General features: G+C 46.2%; 1 protein-coding gene across 1 annotated transcript in view; it reads left to right on the forward strand.

The window, feature by feature from the left end:
• The window catches only part of POMT2 (protein O-mannosyltransferase 2), a 41,837-nt gene that overhangs the window by 13,338 nt on the left and 10,371 nt on the right, over positions 1 to 18,128 (forward strand). The window contains 7 exon segments of the mRNA XM_077750653.1: positions 1,955 to 2,063; positions 3,569 to 3,728; positions 5,032 to 5,138; positions 6,037 to 6,119; positions 9,036 to 9,145; positions 13,650 to 13,716; positions 16,025 to 16,094. Coding sequence (XP_077606779.1) covers positions 1,955 to 2,063; positions 3,569 to 3,728; positions 5,032 to 5,138; positions 6,037 to 6,119; positions 9,036 to 9,145; positions 13,650 to 13,716; positions 16,025 to 16,094 — 706 coding nt within the window.

Below are 18,128 nucleotides of genomic sequence, written 5' to 3' on the forward strand. Positions count from 1 at the left end.
GAAATTGCCTGCCACAGTGTGAGTATAGTTGGAAATCAGTACATTTAAGGATCCTATCCATGGGCCCAGTAACTTTAGATTTGGGTAAAATATTACAAATCTTATTTTCTTCACCAGTACTACTTACATATAAGAATAGTTGTATGTAAGTAAGCCTTTATGTTATTAGAAGGGAGAGCTCGTATACATAATCCCAAGGAATAGATTATCTCCAAGTTATCCACATATGAGTTTGTTGTAGATAAGAAGATAAATGTGTGTGTGTGTGTGTGTGTGTGTGTGTGCATTAATGTATGTGAAGGAGGCTTATGATTCTAATTCTGTTCCTCTCAGGTTACTGTAAGTTTGCATTCCTTAACTGATTTCTTTTTTTTTTTTAACTTTTTTTTTTTAATGTTTTTTCATTTTCGAGAGAGAGACAGAGACAGAGTGTGAGCGGGGCAGGAGCAGAGAGAGAGAGGGAGACACAGAATCCAAAGCAGGCTCCAGGCTCTGAGCTGTCATCACAGAGCCCACTGCGGGGCTAGAATTCACAAGCCGTGAGGTCATGACCTGAGCCGAAGTCGGTGTCTGACTGAGCCACCCAGGTGCCCCTTCCTTAACTGTTTTCAACTGAATGCAAGTACAGATGTCTCAGAGGTAGCTGGGTGGCAAGAGATAGCAAAATGAGAACTTAAATGTTTTCTATGGCTAGTTCTCATATGGATAAATAAGAGCTGATCCATAGAAAATGATCCTGTGCTCTTTTTGGGTTTTTGTGAAAGTGAATTCATGACCTCATAGAACTTACATTTAAAGAAGTCCAGGCCAAGTGAGGTGGGTATTTCAGGGGTGATTCTGGCTCTGTTCTGACATAATGTTACAAGGTGATAGGGCCTTTCTATAGAGGATTGGTGTGTTTAATTTCCTTTTCCATTATTCATCCATTCAGCATTTACTCTTTTTTCATTCCGTAACTATTTTTCAAGCATTTCCTCTGTGCCATTCCATTTTTCTTGGCCTCAGAGGACAAGCTGTTGAGATACTTTGCTGCCTTGATGCTTACCTGCCATGAAGCTTGCCGCCATGAAGCAAGTAAATTAATAAGCAACTTCAGTTGGGGCAGATGATAAATAAGCAACTTCAACAATGGTGCAATGTAGAAAATAGAGTAGTGTAAGGGAGAGAGTGATGGAGAGGGATTTTACTGTAGGTAGGGTGGCCAGTGAGCAGCTCTGAGGAGGTGGCCTCAAGCAGAGACCTGGGTGAAACAGAAGATTAACCCATGCAGAGGTTTGACAGAAAAGCATTTAGGCAGAAGGAACAGCATGTGCAGTGGTCCTGGTGCAAGGCAGCGCTTGGTGGCTTCAGGGAACAGTAAGGAGGCCAGTGCAGGCAGGCAAAGGGTGTTGGGGGAGGACGTCGCATGGGGAGGGAGACTGTGCTGGCTTTGGCAGCCGTCACGAGGAGTTGCTTAGTCTCAGTGAGATGGCGAGACTATGGAGGCTTTAAGCAGGGGCTTGATGTAATGAAATTTTGTTTTAAAAACAATCACTTTGGTGCCCGTGTGGAGGATCAGCTCCCAACAGAGACTTCATGTAAAATTCTAAAGCTCTACCCTCAATAGAGGTAGTTTGTGGCTACGTAAGCAGGGCACCAGAACTCCCTGTGCTGGTGGAGATGAGGAGGAGCCCTCGTCTCAGAACTGCTCTGTCTGAGTGAATGACGGGGTCTTTTCTTGAGTCACGGGCCTGAAAGCAGTGTGAGGTTCAGTTTCCTACTCCTGGGCTTCGGCATACCCCAAAGCCATGGCCTTCCACCTCCCCGATGATTCAGTGGCTCATCTGGTCTTGACTGCATAAATGCTTACATATAATTAAGCGTAAGGGGCACTATTTCCTATTGTGGGGTGCTTGGGTCTCAGAGGGGCCCATCTCTGATTCTATGTTTTGACCACTGAGCTCATGTTTTTCAGACACAGGATGCCTCACACTGTCCCAGTACATCCTCCTTGACCCCATCTTGATGTTCTTCATCATGGCTGCCATGCTGAGCATGGTCAAGTACAACTCCTGTGCCAACAGGTCAGAAACACCATCTTTGCTGGAGGTGGGGGGCGGTNAAGCGCCAACATTTCTATAACGGCCAGGGAGAGGGTGGCTGCCTCAGGACGTGTCTTGAAGCTGAACTTCAGGCAGGCATATTTTTAGATTGCCCATTTTAGGTCATAAAAATATTTTTAAAAATATTTTCTATAGATACCTGTATTTTTGGTTTACATGAGACTAAGAAAATGTCAGTTGTGTTTTTCAAGAGTATTATCATTTTTACAACGGAGGTGGATTTGGGTAGGGGTGTGTGTACATCACGGAGGAGTCCTAATGCCTTCCCCGACCCCACCATCTCCTAAGCCACCCCTCGGCACCAAAGATGGTTGGGAGACCCCAGGACAACCTTATCTCACATTCTGTGTCCCAGAGGGGAGGGCACCAGGACGTAAACCGCGGGGCAGCTATTTGTGTCCCTACCCTCAGTGCTTGTGTCCAGCCCCAACCTGCCAATGGGAATAACATATACAAAGGTTGGCTTAAATGATCCATACCCGTCAGGAGGACTGGTCGGTTCTAGAGCTGTTCTGGAGGGTCTGGTCTTCCTCCAGACTAGTCTTTTCCAGATCATCCTAATGCCTCTAGAGAGGAGAGTAGGTCATTCATTCTATTCAGACCGAAAGAACTGGCTGCAACCAGGCATTTCCAGGAGTCAGCTTGGTTTCACCATGGCCAGGCTCATTATGCCAATAAATCCAGATCCAGTGACTGCCATCTCTCTGTGGCCTTGGGGTATCTTCTCCTTCTACCACATCCACTTCTACCTGCCATTTCTTGAATAAACACTATGTGCCAGGTCACTGTGTGAGGAGATGGAGGTACAGAGAGGGTTACGTAGGTCTCGCAGTTAAGGAGCCTTCACTCTGGCTGGGGAGGCAGCCGGCTAATCAGAAAATCACGGCACAGTGTGCTGTAAGCGTAGCAAACCTTGGAACCGACTGCCGGGCTAGAGCCACACTCCACCACTTGCTGGCTGTACTCTGACCCTCTCTGTACCTCAGTTTTCTCCTGTGTGAAGAGAAAATAATAGTAAGATCTCCCTCCATGAGCTTGTAGTGAAGGTTAAAGAGTTTGTACATGTAAAGTGCTTGGAGCAGCGCCTGACACCCAGTAATTGCTGGCTTTTCAGGGTCTGCGGGTGACACCACGCGGTGGGCTGACCGAATCCAGTGGGCCTCTCTGGATTCCCCTTTTCTTTCCTCCTGACTGCTCAATAGCCTGCTTACTTTGAAAGCTGTGGTGCCCCCCTCCCCAGAAAAATATCCTCCTCACTGTCACACGGCTTCCTTTGGTTTTGGGGGTCACACGGACCACATCCTCCTTGGAGCCACGCCATGGTCCCCTGAGGTTAGGAGCCCTCAAGGAAGAGGGCAGGCACACAGCCTCTCAGTCACAGGACCTCCGCCCTTCCCCACTGCTGCTGTTGCTTTTGAGTTTGGCTCCAGCTGCCAAACTGAACTCGGTGTCTTGTTGATTTTCAGGCCCTTCTCTGCCCCCTGGTGGTTCTGGCTCAGCATGACTGGCATTAATCTGGCTGGTGCTTTAGGGGTCAAGTTTGTTGGCCTCTTTATCATCCTGCAAGTGGGGTGGAACACCATTTCAGACCTTTGGCACCTGTTTGGAGACCTCAGTCTTCCAGTGGTGAGAACCCAAGTGCTTGTAGAAATGTTATTGCCCCCTGGTATTGCCCAGCGCAGCCAGTGGCCTTCTCTGCCTCTGCAGCAGGTGACGGAGTGGCTGCATTCTGGGCCCGAGGTGGGCGGGATCCGGCCATTGTCTTGGGCAGCATGACAGCAGGAAGCAGGCCATGGCTGAGAAGCTGGAGAGGTGTATATGGAGAGGATGAACTAACGACGTCCTTGGAGTTTTCTTTTGGTGTTTGTTTCTGCAATATTTTTCAAATGCTCTACACACTATCTAGCCAGGCGATCCTGTCCAGCTGGGCTCGTGCCACTTAGATGGCAGACACTGACTGCGTGCGATCCTAGGCAAATTGCATAGGATGACTTTCTGAACTCACAATTTTCTTTTTCTAACCCAGGGTCTCCAGATTTGGAGGCCAGTAAGGGCCTTTAGAGTTTATTACAGTATTGTTTATTAAGAGCTGATTCTGTGCCAAACACTATGCAAAATGCTTTAGTTCATTATCTCACTTACCTCTCATAACAGTCCTGTGAGGTCGGTAGTTATTACGTTCTCCTTACAAATAAGGAAATCAGCACCGAGAGAGGTAATAATGTTCCCAAGACCATACGAGAGTGAAACATAGATCTAGGATTCAGACTTCGGGGAAGCTGATACTAGGCCTGAACTACTTTGATGTAACACTTCTCCACCACCTCTGAGCCAAAGTTCCAAGAAGTTCATTTATTCATTCAGAATATATAGACAGACTACTCTTCAAGTGGGAAGCATGGACTGTGAAGATGAATAACACAAGGATTCTTGCTCTCCAGAGATAATGGAGAGAGAAATAATGAAGCAATTACAGTCCAGCCAAAAAGTGCTGTGAGAGCACAGAGGAGGGTATGAGCCCAGGTTATGTGGTCCAGGAAGGCTTCTGGGAGGAAGCTGAGACCTGAAATTAAGATAAGGAGCAGCAGTTATGTGTGTGATGGGTGGGGCTGGCATGGTCCCACAAGCGTGGAGACCCTGCAGAGGGGACTTATGAGTGACGAGGCTGAAGATGTGGGCAGTGTCTTGCTGGCGGCACAGTGCTGGGCTGGGGTGCTGGGTGAGGGCCTGGGCAGACCTCCTGTGGTGCTTAGGTGGCAGGCTATTATGGAAGGCTAGGGTTTCCACATACTCTTTCTCGTTGGCTGTTAGTTTTTCCATTTTTTATGATTTTGATTGATACATAAAAACCTATGTATAACATGCATATAAGGTATAAGGTAAGATAAAGGCCCATATGCCCAGCACCCCGCACTGGCTCTGTTTGCAGGTGACTGTGGGAAAACACCTGACTGCTCGCGTCCTATGCCTCATTGTGCTGCCCCTGACTCTCTACACAGCCACTTACGCTGTTCACTTCATGGTGCTGAACAAAAGGTATAGCAGAGCCTTTCTAGCCTCTTGCTTACAGTCTTCCTCTTGCCCCTAAGCCCTTGGGTGGGCTGGGTGATCTCTTGGGTCTGTGGTTGGGATATTCAAGGGACTGGTAGGTTTTACCTGTTGGTTTCCTCCGATGTTCTATCTTTTGGGTATCCAGAAGGCTCAGAAAAGCAAGAACCCTGACCTGAAGGAAGAGAATTTCTTTTTTTTTTTTTTTAAATGTTTTATTTTATTTCTAGGAGAGAGAGACAGACAGCGTGAGCAGGGGAGGGTCAGAGAGAGAGGGAGTCACAGACTGAAACAGGCTCCAGGCTCTGAGCTGGCAGTCAGCACAGAGCCCGACGCGGGGCTCGAACCCATGAACCGCGAGATCATGACCTAAGCGAAAGTCGGACGCTTAACCGACTAAGCCACCCAGGCACCCCAGGAAGAGAATTTCTTAATAGCCAAACCTCGCCTTATCGCTAAAGAGTCCTTGTGTTTAGCACGGTGGGCCTGTTAGTTGGGAATGTGTAGTTGGGAGGACAATCATCACAGCAACACCAGCAGCAGCTCCCATCTAACAAGTAGCTACTAAATGTCAGCATTTTGTACTTATTATCTCACTTAATCATGATCATTTTTGAGTTCTTTGATTTTTTTAAATCCCCAATTTATAAATGAGGAATTGAGGCTAAACAAAGTGAAGTACTTCCGAAGGTCACTTTGCTAGCAAGCGGCTGAGTTGGGATTTGGACCCCTATGTTTCCAACTCCATTATGTGTGTCATTCCCGTGATACCATACTGCCACTTCGCTGTACTTCTCTTAAACTGATTGCACAGAACTTTTCCTAGGGTGCCCGGGAGATTGCGGGTTCCCTCCATGAACTTGTCTCTCTCCCCCTTTCCCCACAGTGGTCCCGGTGATGGCTTCTTCAGTTCTGCCTTTCAGTCCCGGCTTTCAGGCAACACCCTTCATAATGCTTCCATCCCCGAACGTGAGTATCTCTTGGCCTTTATGAAGGTAGAAGGGCAGAAGCCTTTCTGGAGAGGTGAATTGGAAAAGACAAATATGACAGCTTGAGTTATTTTAGCCTGTAGATAGTGAACGGGGAGAAAGGTCCAATTAGATGTGGTACAGGCTCTCAATAGAGTGACTTGGGACACAGGAGGAGTGGAGAAAGATGCCCTGAGTAGCGAGCTCTTTGCTGCTAAAGAATGACTTCTTTGTGACTGTGGAAGCATCCAAGTCAGCTCTGTGGGAAGCCAACCAGAGAGAATCTGGTGAAAGGACAAGGCCTTCCAGTGCTGGTGGTCAGTTTCCACCATGGTACTCTGTGACTCATATCTATCCAGTTATTCACAGATCAGAATTGAGCACATGTTCGCCACATTGGAGGCTGTAGATGGACACCCTCCAGAGTATAGGATCTGGTGACTGTAGGTGTTAAGTATATAAAGAGGGAACACAGAGCTATGGGATTCGAAGGTGCACGAGATCATTTCTGCTAGAGGGTTGGCGGACATCAGAGGCACTTAGAATGAGTTGCCTGAGTCAAGCCCTGGAAGAATGGGTAGATTCAAATGGGTGGAAAGGGAGGAGAGGGCATTTAGGGACTAGGGGATAGCATGACCAAGGCCAGAAAAAGGACAGCATAAGGCGCAGATTATCTGCAGAGAAGGACTGGAAGATCAGGCTGAAAGGATAAGTTGGGCCCAGATTATGAGGGTTTGAAACATTTCGGTGTTTGATTTCATAAACAGGCGCTGGAGATCCAGTGGAGGCCTTTGAGTAGGGAAGAGAACAGGACAGCTGCGCTGGAGGGAGGTGACACTGATGACAACGCATAGGATGGCTAGGGAGGGGGTGGATTTGGAGGCAGAGGACACCCCTGGATTTGAGCCGGGCGTTACGGCAGCAGCTGCAGGAGTAGGGCAGGTGGCCATGTAGAGGGGAGATTGCACATGGAAAGATGTCACTGAGGACTTGAGCCAGGTAATTGTCTCTTGGAGACACAACTGTCTTTCAGTCTCTCCAGTGCTTTGTACAGTGCCGAGAACACGGGGCCCACTGACCAGGGGTTGAATGAAATCGGAAAGCAGGTAAAAAAAAAAAAGTTGGTTTAGAAAGGCAAACATTGGGTTCCCCTGTAGAGAATGTGACTTTGAGATACTTGGGGAAATCCATGCAACGGGGCCAGTGAGCTTGGGACTGATGTTTTCAAACTAAAAGGGTAATTGATACTGTGACAGTGGTATTGATCTGTAAGGAAACTGAAGAAAGAGAAAGAGAACAGGGCTGAGGTCAGGTCAGGTCACTGGAAAATGCAGGAGGAAGGGGATGAGGACAGGAGACTGCAGAGGATAGTTCATGGGGAGTGTGAATCGAAAAGGGGGAACAGCATTTTAAGAAGCAAAGGTGATCATCAGTGTGGAGGGCTGCATACGTTGGCCTGCATGAGAACACAGACAAATGGAGCTGTGGGGGTTAGCAGATTCCTACTCGGTATTTAAAAGGCCTAGCTCAGCTGTGGTCTCTTCCATTGAGCCAGATTCTTCTTACTCTTCGCCTGAGAGTTCACCTGCTCTGCTTTGGGCTCCCACCATGTCACATACTGTCACTCCTTTACTGGAGCATTTCCCCGTTGTCCTGTGTTCATCGGTATGCGCAGCCACCTTCCCCAAGACTGGGCTCTGCCAGGGCCACAGCCAGGCCTCCTCCAGCTTTGGGCCCGCCGTGTAATTGGCACAAAGGAAGAACGAACAAAGGAACACACTGGCGGAGTGGCACCTGAATAAGTGCACTGGCGGATGGCAGGGCAGCCAGATTACAAGGGGCTGAGAAGAGGGACAGTAAGAAGGAAAAGAGGCTTCTTAATAAAGCAGGGCCTATAGAGAGAGGAGATGTTCTTGGGAGTAAACTGTTTACTCTTTTTTTTTTTAATTCAGAGGTTAAAAAAAAAAACCCATTGAACTTTATTATATAGTATTAGGTTCAAAAGGGGCGCCTGGGTGGCTCAGTTGGTTAAGCCTCCAACTTTGGCTCAGGTCATGATCTCACAGTTCGTGAGTTCGAGCCCCGCATCAGGCTCTGTGCTGACAGCTCAGACCCTGGAGCCTGTTTCAGATTCTGTGTCTCCCTCTCTCTCTGCCCCTCCTCCACTTGTGCTCTGTCTCTCTCTCTCTCTCTCTCTCTCTCTCTCAGAAATAAAGAAAACATTAAAAAAAAAAGATTCAAAAGAGACACATGGGGCCCCTGGGTGGCTCAGTCGATTAAGCATCTGACTTCGGTTCAGGTCATGCTCTCACGGTTCGTGGGTTCAAGCCCCACATCAGGTTCTGTGCTGCCAGCTCAGAGCCTGGAGCCTGTTTCAGATTCTGTGTCTCCCTCTCTCTCTGCCCCTCCTCCACTTGTGCTCTGTCTCTCTCTGTCTCAAAAATAAATAAAACAACCAAAAAAAAAAAAAAGACACAAAAGGATTTCACACAAGTGAAAATTATCTTAACAGTCTATTATAACATTATATGTATCTTGAAGAATATTCTAGGTAGGACATGAAATATTTCTTCCTTCTTTATTCTGTTGAATGTATGTATAGACTTTGACTGAAGGACCGTCTGTTTCTAATCTTTTGCTGTAGTGCTTTGATTATTGTAGCGCACTGTTAATACCAGCTCCTTCTGAAGTCCTGGGGAGGAAAGGGAGGTGAGGGCACTAGTGAGATCCTGTAGCGAACTCCCACTTGGGTTGATGAAATTGGAGGGCAGCTTTGCGTCGGGCTTTAGGTGGTCCCGGGCCCAGCGGAGTCTGTTAGAGGGTTGGTGAGTCCTGTGGCTTCAGGGGCACCTCCCAGTCAGGGACGGTCGCAGGCACTGCGCCGGCTCACACCCTGCACTGTCTTCCTCCCTCCCAGACCTGGCCTATGGCTCTGTGATCACCGTGAAGAACCTGCGGATGGCCATCGGCTATCTCCACTCCCACAGGCACCTGTACCCCGAGGGCATCGGCGCCCGCCAGCAGCAGGTCAGAGAGCCTTTTGTGTTGCATCAGTACTGAAGTGTTTGCTGTGAAGAACCCGCTGACCGCTTTCTTGCCCCGCTGTCCTTTACCTTCGTTGTTTTCCCACTTGAAACAGGCTTCCTCCCGCACCCTCCTGCTCTCTCCTCTAGCTAGCTCTAGCTTCTGTAGACTTCCGCGTGAGTGTTCCCCTGATTACCCTGACCCGCCTCTACTCGATGCTGTGGTAGGTGCCTCTCACATGAGGGGCTTGCCTGGCACGCTTTGTAAGCTTGTGTGGTAACTCTTGCCACAGTGAATTGTGAGCGCTTCCTCCCTTCGGTCTCTCTGCTACTTGATTGCTACTTCCTGACAGCGTAAGCGCCTAGCACAGTGCCTGGCATGACATGGACGATGAGTCAAGTATTGTGGTTATAATCACAGACCTGGGAACCAGACTGGATTATCTGGGTTTGAATCCTGGTTCTACTAGAGTATGACTGAGCAAGTTACTTAACCTTTCTGTGCTCCAGTATACTCATCTTTAAATTGAGGAAAATAAATAGTGCCTTTCTCCATCATGGGGTTGTTGTGTAGATTAGAAGTACGAGATAGTACGTGTGACATGCAAACTGGGGGATTAGCCATGAGTATTACCTGAGTGAGTGACCCTGTGTCTGTGTCAGGGCGTCGGGTGTGGCTGCGGTGGACGGTGCCTGAGAGGGGTGTCGGAGAGTCTGGGGAGGCCAGGTTGTGTAGCGGCCTTCCATGTTACAGTAGATTTGATTTTGTTCTGTGGCCACCAGGGAGGCAGTGAGGTTTATTAAGGCATGATAATATGTGATTAGATTTTTAGGTTAGAAAAGTAACTCCAGCAGGAGGGTGATGGAGGAAAAGGAAGAGCTGACTGGAGGTAAGGAACCAGTTAGGGGGCAATAATCATGACAGAGGATGATGGATGGAGGCAAAGACCATGGACAGAAGTGGGATTGATTCAGGAAACACTTTCCAGGTCAGGTGTTAGAGCCCCAAAGCTGGTGGCTGCTGGGGTGAGCTGTGTCCGGGTCTGTAGGTGTATGTATGATAATGCCATTTCACCTCAGAAATGGAGGAGGAAGAACAGCTCTGGAGAGGAGTTTCCTTTGTGTATTTGAGTTGGACGCTGGTCTCAGGAAAGAGATCTGAGCCTGTAGCACATGGGTGTCAGCAACACGGACGGATGTGTGGCATTGCCCAGGAGGGTGTGCAGAGTGGGGAGAGTCCGCGAAGGAGCCCTGGGGAGTGGCATACTTAGGCAGTGGTAAAGGTGCTCCCAGGGCACTAGTAGAAGAGGCTGAGAAGGGGGTCGTGAACGGGGAGGTTGGAGGAGAGTACAGGACAGACAGTGGCCCCAGGAGAAGGGGACGGTCGTGCTGCAAAGGCCTCAGAGAAGGTGAGGACTAAGAAAGAGGCCTTTGAATGGCAGTAAAGGGGCTCGTAACTAACTGAGATCACTTCTGAGGAGTGGTGGGGCCAGAAGTCTCAGCCACAGTGACGGAGTAGAGAGGAGGGGAGAGGACGGGAGGGGAAGTGGGCCGGCTCTGGGGCAGGCTGTTGTTCTGAGAAGCTGGGAGTGACATTTCTCTTCTTGCAAAATGACCAGTGTCTTTACTTTGCAAAAAAGCTTTGCTTCTCAAAATTCCTTCTTATTATTTCCTTATTTACCAGTGTACCAGAAAGTTGACTCGGAGTGCTGGGTGTTAGTTTCTCATTCCTGATTCTCCATTTGTTTCTAGCACTTTAGAAGCCACTGGAGAGCTTTTCAAACATTCTGATGCCTGGGCAGCACACAGCAGCTCTGAATCCATTGGTCTAGGATGGGGCCCATGCGTTGTGCCTTTGCTTTGGTTTGAGGCTCTCCAGAAGAGTCTAACATAGTATACAGCCAGCACAGAAAACCATAGCTCACCCTTCCGTAGAAGGTAAAGTTACAGACATGGCAGCCAGGACCATCTACCCTGTACAGAGGGAGAGAAGGACCCTGTCACACTAGTCCTAGTGCTACACACTTGTAGCCCACGCGTGGAGGTGTGACATCATGATGGTGGTGTGGAGAGAGCATATGGGGGCCAAGGCATGGATGAGTCTGGCTCTGTCACGCCTTAATCACACTGAGCCTTTCTCAGCCCGTGTCTTTATCTGCCCACTAAATCACCTCTAGTGACCCTCACTGCTCTCGGATTTAGCACTTTGTCAGCAACTCTAAGTATCCATTTTTAAATATTTAAAAAAATATTTTTAAATGTTTTATTTATTTATTTTTGAAAAAAAACTTTTTAATGTTTTATTTATTTCTGAGAGAGAGAGAGAGAGAAAGAGAGAGAGAGACAGCATGAGCAGGGGAAGGTCAGAGAGAGAGGGAGACACAGAATCTGAAACAGGCTCCAGGCTCTGAGCTAGCTGTCAGCACAGAGCCCGAAGCGGGGCTCAAAGCCTCGAACCACAAGATCATGACCTAAGCTGAAGTTGGACGCCCAATCGACTGAGCCACTCAGGTGCCCCATATTTTTATTTATTTTTTAAAGAGAGAGAGAGACAGTAAAAACAGGGGAGGGGCAGAGAGAGAGGGAGACACAGAATCCAAAGCAGGCTTCAGGCTCTGAGCTGTTAACACAGAGCCTGGGTGCGGGGCTTCAACTCATGAACTGTGAGATCATGACATGAGGTGAAGTCAGACACTTAATCGACTGAGCCACCCAGGCGCCCCTAAATATTTTTAAAGCATAACATTTATAGAATACGATTGAGAAATATAGAAAAGTGAAAAACAAAACCAAAAAACCCCCCAAAAGACAGAAGCTCCATGTGATTCTGGAAGCTCGGTGTTTATCCCCATGGCTTGGGGCACAACACTGTTGTTAGAGGAGACCAGTGTTTCTTGGGAGACCTCCTGTTATTGAAAAATGTATTGTAAAAACACATGTTGGAATGGGAAAAAGAGGCTGTGGACCTTACTCACAATAAAGAAGTCATTTTTCTTAGAGGAATTTTACTGATAATAGTTTTTATTTAAAAAACTAGAGTGCACACACACAAGCACCACAAAAATTTTAAGATCCATAAGCAAATCTAAGGTGGATTCTGTACACCTGTGTTCAGGAGTAAGTATGCGCTTACATTCTCTGTGGCTGCCAAAACGTTTTAGTTTCTGGTACATTCTTAATACCATCAGTCCTAATTTTTTTCTGAGAAAGTAAAAGCCACCAAAGCAAAGCAGCCATAAAACACATGCATATTTTTTTCCTTAAACGCTAATTCCAAATCTCTTTGCAAGTAAATCAGCCGTGTTTTGTTCAGTTGGAGTTATAAAATCTCACTTTGTAAGTATTTCTGTTGTTTCTGGGTATTTATGTTCTTGTTTACATAATTGCCATAATTATTTGTCATATGATCTCTTTGCTGGAGGCATTGGAATTAGCTGCCTTGGTTTGAATCATGTCTCTCCACTGATTGGCTGTGATGACCTTGAACAAATTACTTAACCTTAGGTTCCTTATAAGTAAGGTGGGGATAACCAGAGTCCCTCCAGCATTGAGATGAGACTTGCCTGGTGTTAGCACAATACCTGGTGATAAATGGCAGCCATTTTCAGCATTTGCATTTTATAAGCCTTTTCCTGTGCTGGTAAAAAATGCTCCGAGACATTTTCTGTGGCTGTGTATTATTCTGTCCTGGGGACATACCACCATGTTAAACTATTCCTCTGTTGACATTTATACTGCTTCCAAATTTTTGCTATTAGATTCAACACAGTGGTACAGGCATGTTCACATGCATACACACATTTAATTTTTTAAAAATCAGTGTATATAGAATGGCTACAGGCTAAAACTTCAGGCTTCTGGGATGAGATATTTATGGAGCTTTTTAGTTTCATTTGGCCACATTCTAGAATATATAGCATGAAGTTTTAGAAAGTTTGAGGCATGGTCTTAATTACTTAAAAAAAAATTTTTTTTGAGGAGAATGTGTGCATGTGGGGGAGGAGCAGAGAGAGAGGTAAAAGAGAGAATCCCAAGTAGGCTCTGCACTGCAGCGCCTGGCGTGGGGGTTGAACACACAAGCCGTGAGATCATAATCCAGGCAGAAATCACAAATAGGACACCTAATAGACTGAGCCACCCAGGCACCGCTTAGTTACTTCTTAAAATGCACTAACTCCTCTTTGTGTGCTGGAGACAACGTCATACAAGGTACCATGCTTCCTCCCCTAGGAGGCTGAAACTTTAAAGACAAGATGCAGAAAGAGACAGAGACAAATCAAAAAGGCTGTTGTGGGCTAAACCTCTAAATGCAGATGGAAAGAGAGAATCTTAACCAGTGGTACTTCTGAACCCCATTGGGAAACACGGCCCTCAGGTTGGCGGCCCTCAGATTGGCAGCTCGGGCTTCTGAAAGAGGCTTAGGCAATGTTGATTGGTTGTTGATTGTCCGGAGGCTGTGCTGATAGTGATGGTATTCTCCCCCACCTTCCCTCGCCCCTTCTCCTCAGGTCACCACCTATTTGCACAAGGACTACAACAACCTGTGGATTATCAAGAAACATAATACAAATGCAGGTAATATGGTAGGGAACTGCTGTTTCCTGTGTTATTGCTCACTCTGAGCCACTTTTAACGTTTCTCATGCCTTCAAATGGTACAGAGGGGGGCTCTCCTGATCATTCTTGGGCAATACCTTTACTGATCTCAGTGATCCGTTCAACAGCTATTTATTGAGCACCTACTATGTTCTAAGCACTGCTGTGAGCATAGGAGATAAGCAGTGAGCAAGACAGATAAGATTTCACTCTTGGCAGCTGTCATTTTGAAGTTAGAGAGCAGGGCCAAGGCTCAGGCTTAATCCAGAACTGGCTGCCTGGACTTGCTGTCGGGGGCTAGTCAAGTAGCCCCAGCTGAGGGCACATGGTGGCTGCTGTCCTTTCTAACTGAGAGCACACCAAGCCTTGCAGACCCTAACATATGGTGCAGCTCAAGTTGTCTTGATCTGAGGGCCCATTGCTGGGCTTGTCTAGCTAGCCTGGTGCTTAGCTCCTCACTCAATACCTGCTGGCCTGCCCCTGACTGGCCTGGGCAGAGCTGCCCTGAAGCACACGTAATGGGCTCTCAGGACTTTATGACATGGGCTATATCTGGATCTTTCTTTGGTCAGGGAGCTAGCTACCTGCAGGCTGTGCCTTCTGCTACAGCTAGGAAGAGAACAGAGGGCATCTCCTGCTCACCTTCTGAGCCCCTGCTGATTGTCCTGTGTCACAGGCTTTCTCTGTGACTCCTCAGTAAACACCACCTGGCTCAGCCTATCTTGAGTCAGCTGCTCCTGAGCCTTTGTGTGGCGGTAGGCAGCTGTTCATCTAAACTCCCCTTCCTTGCTCCTTTCCCCACCTCTTCTTGCTGTGATCTTGAGACTAGAAATGTGGCACACACAACCGCTGCCTTTGCCTCCTACTCCTCAGTAATCTTGGTTATGACACCACTGGTCACAGTCTGTCTCCATACTGTTATAATACCAGTACTGATTGTTTTCATCCAACAGGATTAACTTAGTAAGTGGTCTATCCCGATGAGGGGTTGTAAGGCAAGACCTCTTTACTTCTAAAGTTATGTGGACATTGACCAAATCTTTGAACATCTCTGATCTGTTTTTCGATGTGGCTTCTAGGTTAGGGTGGTTGCATTTCACCCAAGCAACTATGGCTTTGTGTGAAGACAGAGAGGTATAGGCACTTTGGGAAGTGGGAGCCGTATAGACCAAGGTCTTTGTGTTTTTTTAGTTGTTTGTTTGTTTCTAAGAATTTATCCATTTCTTCTAGGTGTCCAATTTGTTGGCATGTAGTTTTTTTTTTAAATAATATTCTCTTATGATTGTTGATATTTCTGTGGTTCAGTTGTTATTTCTCCTCTCTCATTTGTGATTTTATTTATTTAGGTCTTTGTGTTCTTGATGGCTGTAAATGCCCCCACCCTCCCAAATCCATGTGAAATGAAACTTCTCTTCCCATTGACTTGTTTTGTTACCTTGCTTATCTTTTTCAGAGACCTTAATGTCCACAGAGGAATGGGCATCTCTACACTTGAATTCTGTTTCTCTTTAGAGCTCATGATTTGTTCCGGCACATTTCTCTTTCCTGACCTTGAGTGTTAGTGTCTCACTATTTGGGACAGACGTTTGCAAGGATCCTTTTGTGTTGCTGATTACTGCCAGCTCCTTTGTCATCATCACTGCCTTGCTAGACCTGATTGCTCTTGACTTCTAAATGATGTGGTCCCTTTCTGTTACTTCATCATTTTCTTTGCTTCACACTTAGCAAGTGTGTTGCCAGAGACAAGATAATGACTGGCAAAGTTTGTAGGGTTTAACACTGGATTCTGAGGAAAGCTGGGCATATGGTCGTTTACATGGAATTAATTTTTGGAAGACTGTATTTCTACTAAAAGGAAAATATTATTATTTGACTTCTCAGCTTAAAAATCCTCCTGTGGGGGCTTCGGTGCCTGTCAGATACAGGCCACATTTCACAGCCTGGCATACACCGCCTGGCCCTGCTTGTTCATACCTTCACCTGTTCCCCCTGTCTTTCCTGCCCAATCGCCCACTCATATGAAACCATTTAACATCGGTCAAACGTGTTTTGTTCTTTCATACAACTGTGCCCCACTTGTTCACCTAACAAAATTCTCCCCTCCTTTAAGAGTCTTTTGAAGTGTTTCTCTGAGACAGTGAGGGGCCCTTTCTCTTTATTCTCCTAGCACTCTGTCTGTACCTCTAAAATATACCCTGTTGTACTAGAACTTTACCTACAGGCCCGCAATTGCCACTAGCCTAATGAGCGAATGATTTCAGATACCAGTGCTTGTTTCTTCTCAGCAGATCCCCTGGACCCTTCGTCCCCAGTGGAGTTTGTAAGACATGGAGACATCATCCGGCTCGAACACAAAGAGTGAGTAGATTTGCTGTCTGGGATGAATGAGTGGTGTGAGCACCAAGGCAGGAGTTCTTTTAAGCTAGAAATAAACAGAAGTCAGATTGGATGAGGCTCTAGTAAATAGATCAAGGTTGCTGTGCTGGAATGGGAGACCCATTCTATGCGGGCTGAGGAAATGAGCAGGCTAGTTTTGTCCACCTGTTTTGGCTTTGGGGAGTTTGAACTTTGAAGGTACCACTCAGTTTCCCTTCTTCTAGAAGGGAAAAAGAGAAATATTTGAGTTACCCAAAGCTTCTTAAGTGGCTGCCTTTAGAAAGACGTAGAAGTCCGTTTCTGGGAATATGGCAAGCTAGTTTATTTAAGCAATGTTCTCATTGGAAATGACTAAAAATGCTGGAATGATATGAAAATATCTTAAAGCCTCAAAGAGCTGACAAGCCAGGAGGGAGTTACCAGGCCAGAATCTAAGTAAAAGTGGGAATCCAGAGAAATGAGTGGGGTGCTACAGCCCCTTCTGCCTTGATCCCACAATGTTGAGTTTCGATCTTTAGTTTTGTCTGCCTTGAGAGAAAGAGTTGTAAATTCAAAGCTCTAGGCTCACCAAAGTGGTAAATTTATTAAGTAATCCTTCCCCCAAACTTGGACCCCCAAAGGGCTTGAGCAGGGGGAGCAGGGGTGAGGAGGAGCTATCTCTGGTTCCTGGAAAGTTGTAACTACCAGTTGATCCTCACATGGATTTGTGGCCCAAATTAATTTCATCTGGATGGTCTCAATATGGAGAGCCATGTATTTATTTGTTTATTTTCTTTCATAGTTTATTGTCAAGTTGGTTTCCATATAACACCCAGTGCTCATCCCAACAAGTGCCCTCCTCCATGCCTATCACCCCCCTTTCCCCTGACCCCCACCCCCTCAGCCCTCAGTTTGTTCTCAGCATTCAAGAGTCTCTCATGGTTTGCCTCCCTCCCTCTCCCCAACTATTTTTTCCCCTTCTTCTTTCCCATGGTCTTCTGTTAAGTTTCTCCTGTTCCACTTATAAGTGAAAACATATGGTATCTGTCCTTCTCTGCCTGACTTATTTCACTCAGCATAACAACCTCAAGTTCCATCCATGTTGCTACAATTTCATTGTAGTTTCATCCTCGTTGGCCAGATATAATTTTTTCTCATTGCCATGTAGTATACCATTGTATAGATAAACCACATCTTCTTGATCCATTCGTCAATTGATGGACACTTAGGCTCTTTCCATGTTTTGGCTATTGTTGAAAGTGCTGCTGTGAACACTGGGGTACATGTGCCCCTGTGTATCAGCACTCTTGTATCCCTTGGGTAAATTCCTAGCAGTTCTAGTGCTCGGTCATAGGGGAGTTCTATTATTAATTTTTTGAGGAACCTCCACACTGTTTTCCAGAGCAGCTGCACCAGTTTACATTCCCACCAATGTGTAGGAGGGTTTTAGGCCATGAATTTAAATGAACATCATCTCAGACTGGTAATATCTTCTAGGTGTCTGGCTAAAAGCAAATATAAATCTGCTTTTGGGAAATACATTGTCATCCATTCCCATAAATAGCTTTTCAGTGACAGTGAGTAGTACATAGTAAAAAATAACTAAGCACACAAGGAAATAGGGCACCATGAGCAGGAGTGAACAGGAACAATAGACCGCAGAAGCAGCTCTGCAAAAATTATGTCTACGAGGATCATCAGGGACAGATTTTTTTTAAAAAAATCAGGGATTATGTACATAGAAAATCTATAAACTGTTTTTTTCCCTAGCCGGTAGGATTATGGATACTTTCTAATTTTTTTAGTTATTTAATAAATTTCATTTTTTTAACAAATTAAAAGTTATGTATTGTTAAGTTTTATTTTTGGAAGTTTACAGAATTTTTATAATGAACACTTAACTTATTTCTTATTGTGGATAAAAGTAAGAATTATTATAAAAGGCACAAAGTAAATAAAAGCTAAATTAATCCCCCCACTTACCCCACATATCCCCTTTGTAAAACTGGTAATGAGGGTAGAAAGAGTTAACAGGAG

Source organism: Crocuta crocuta, unplaced genomic scaffold (genome assembly GCF_008692635.1).
Source record: "Crocuta crocuta isolate KB4526 unplaced genomic scaffold, BGI_CrCroc_1.0 scaffold186, whole genome shotgun sequence".
Lineage (NCBI taxonomy): Eukaryota > Metazoa > Chordata > Mammalia > Carnivora > Hyaenidae > Crocuta > Crocuta crocuta.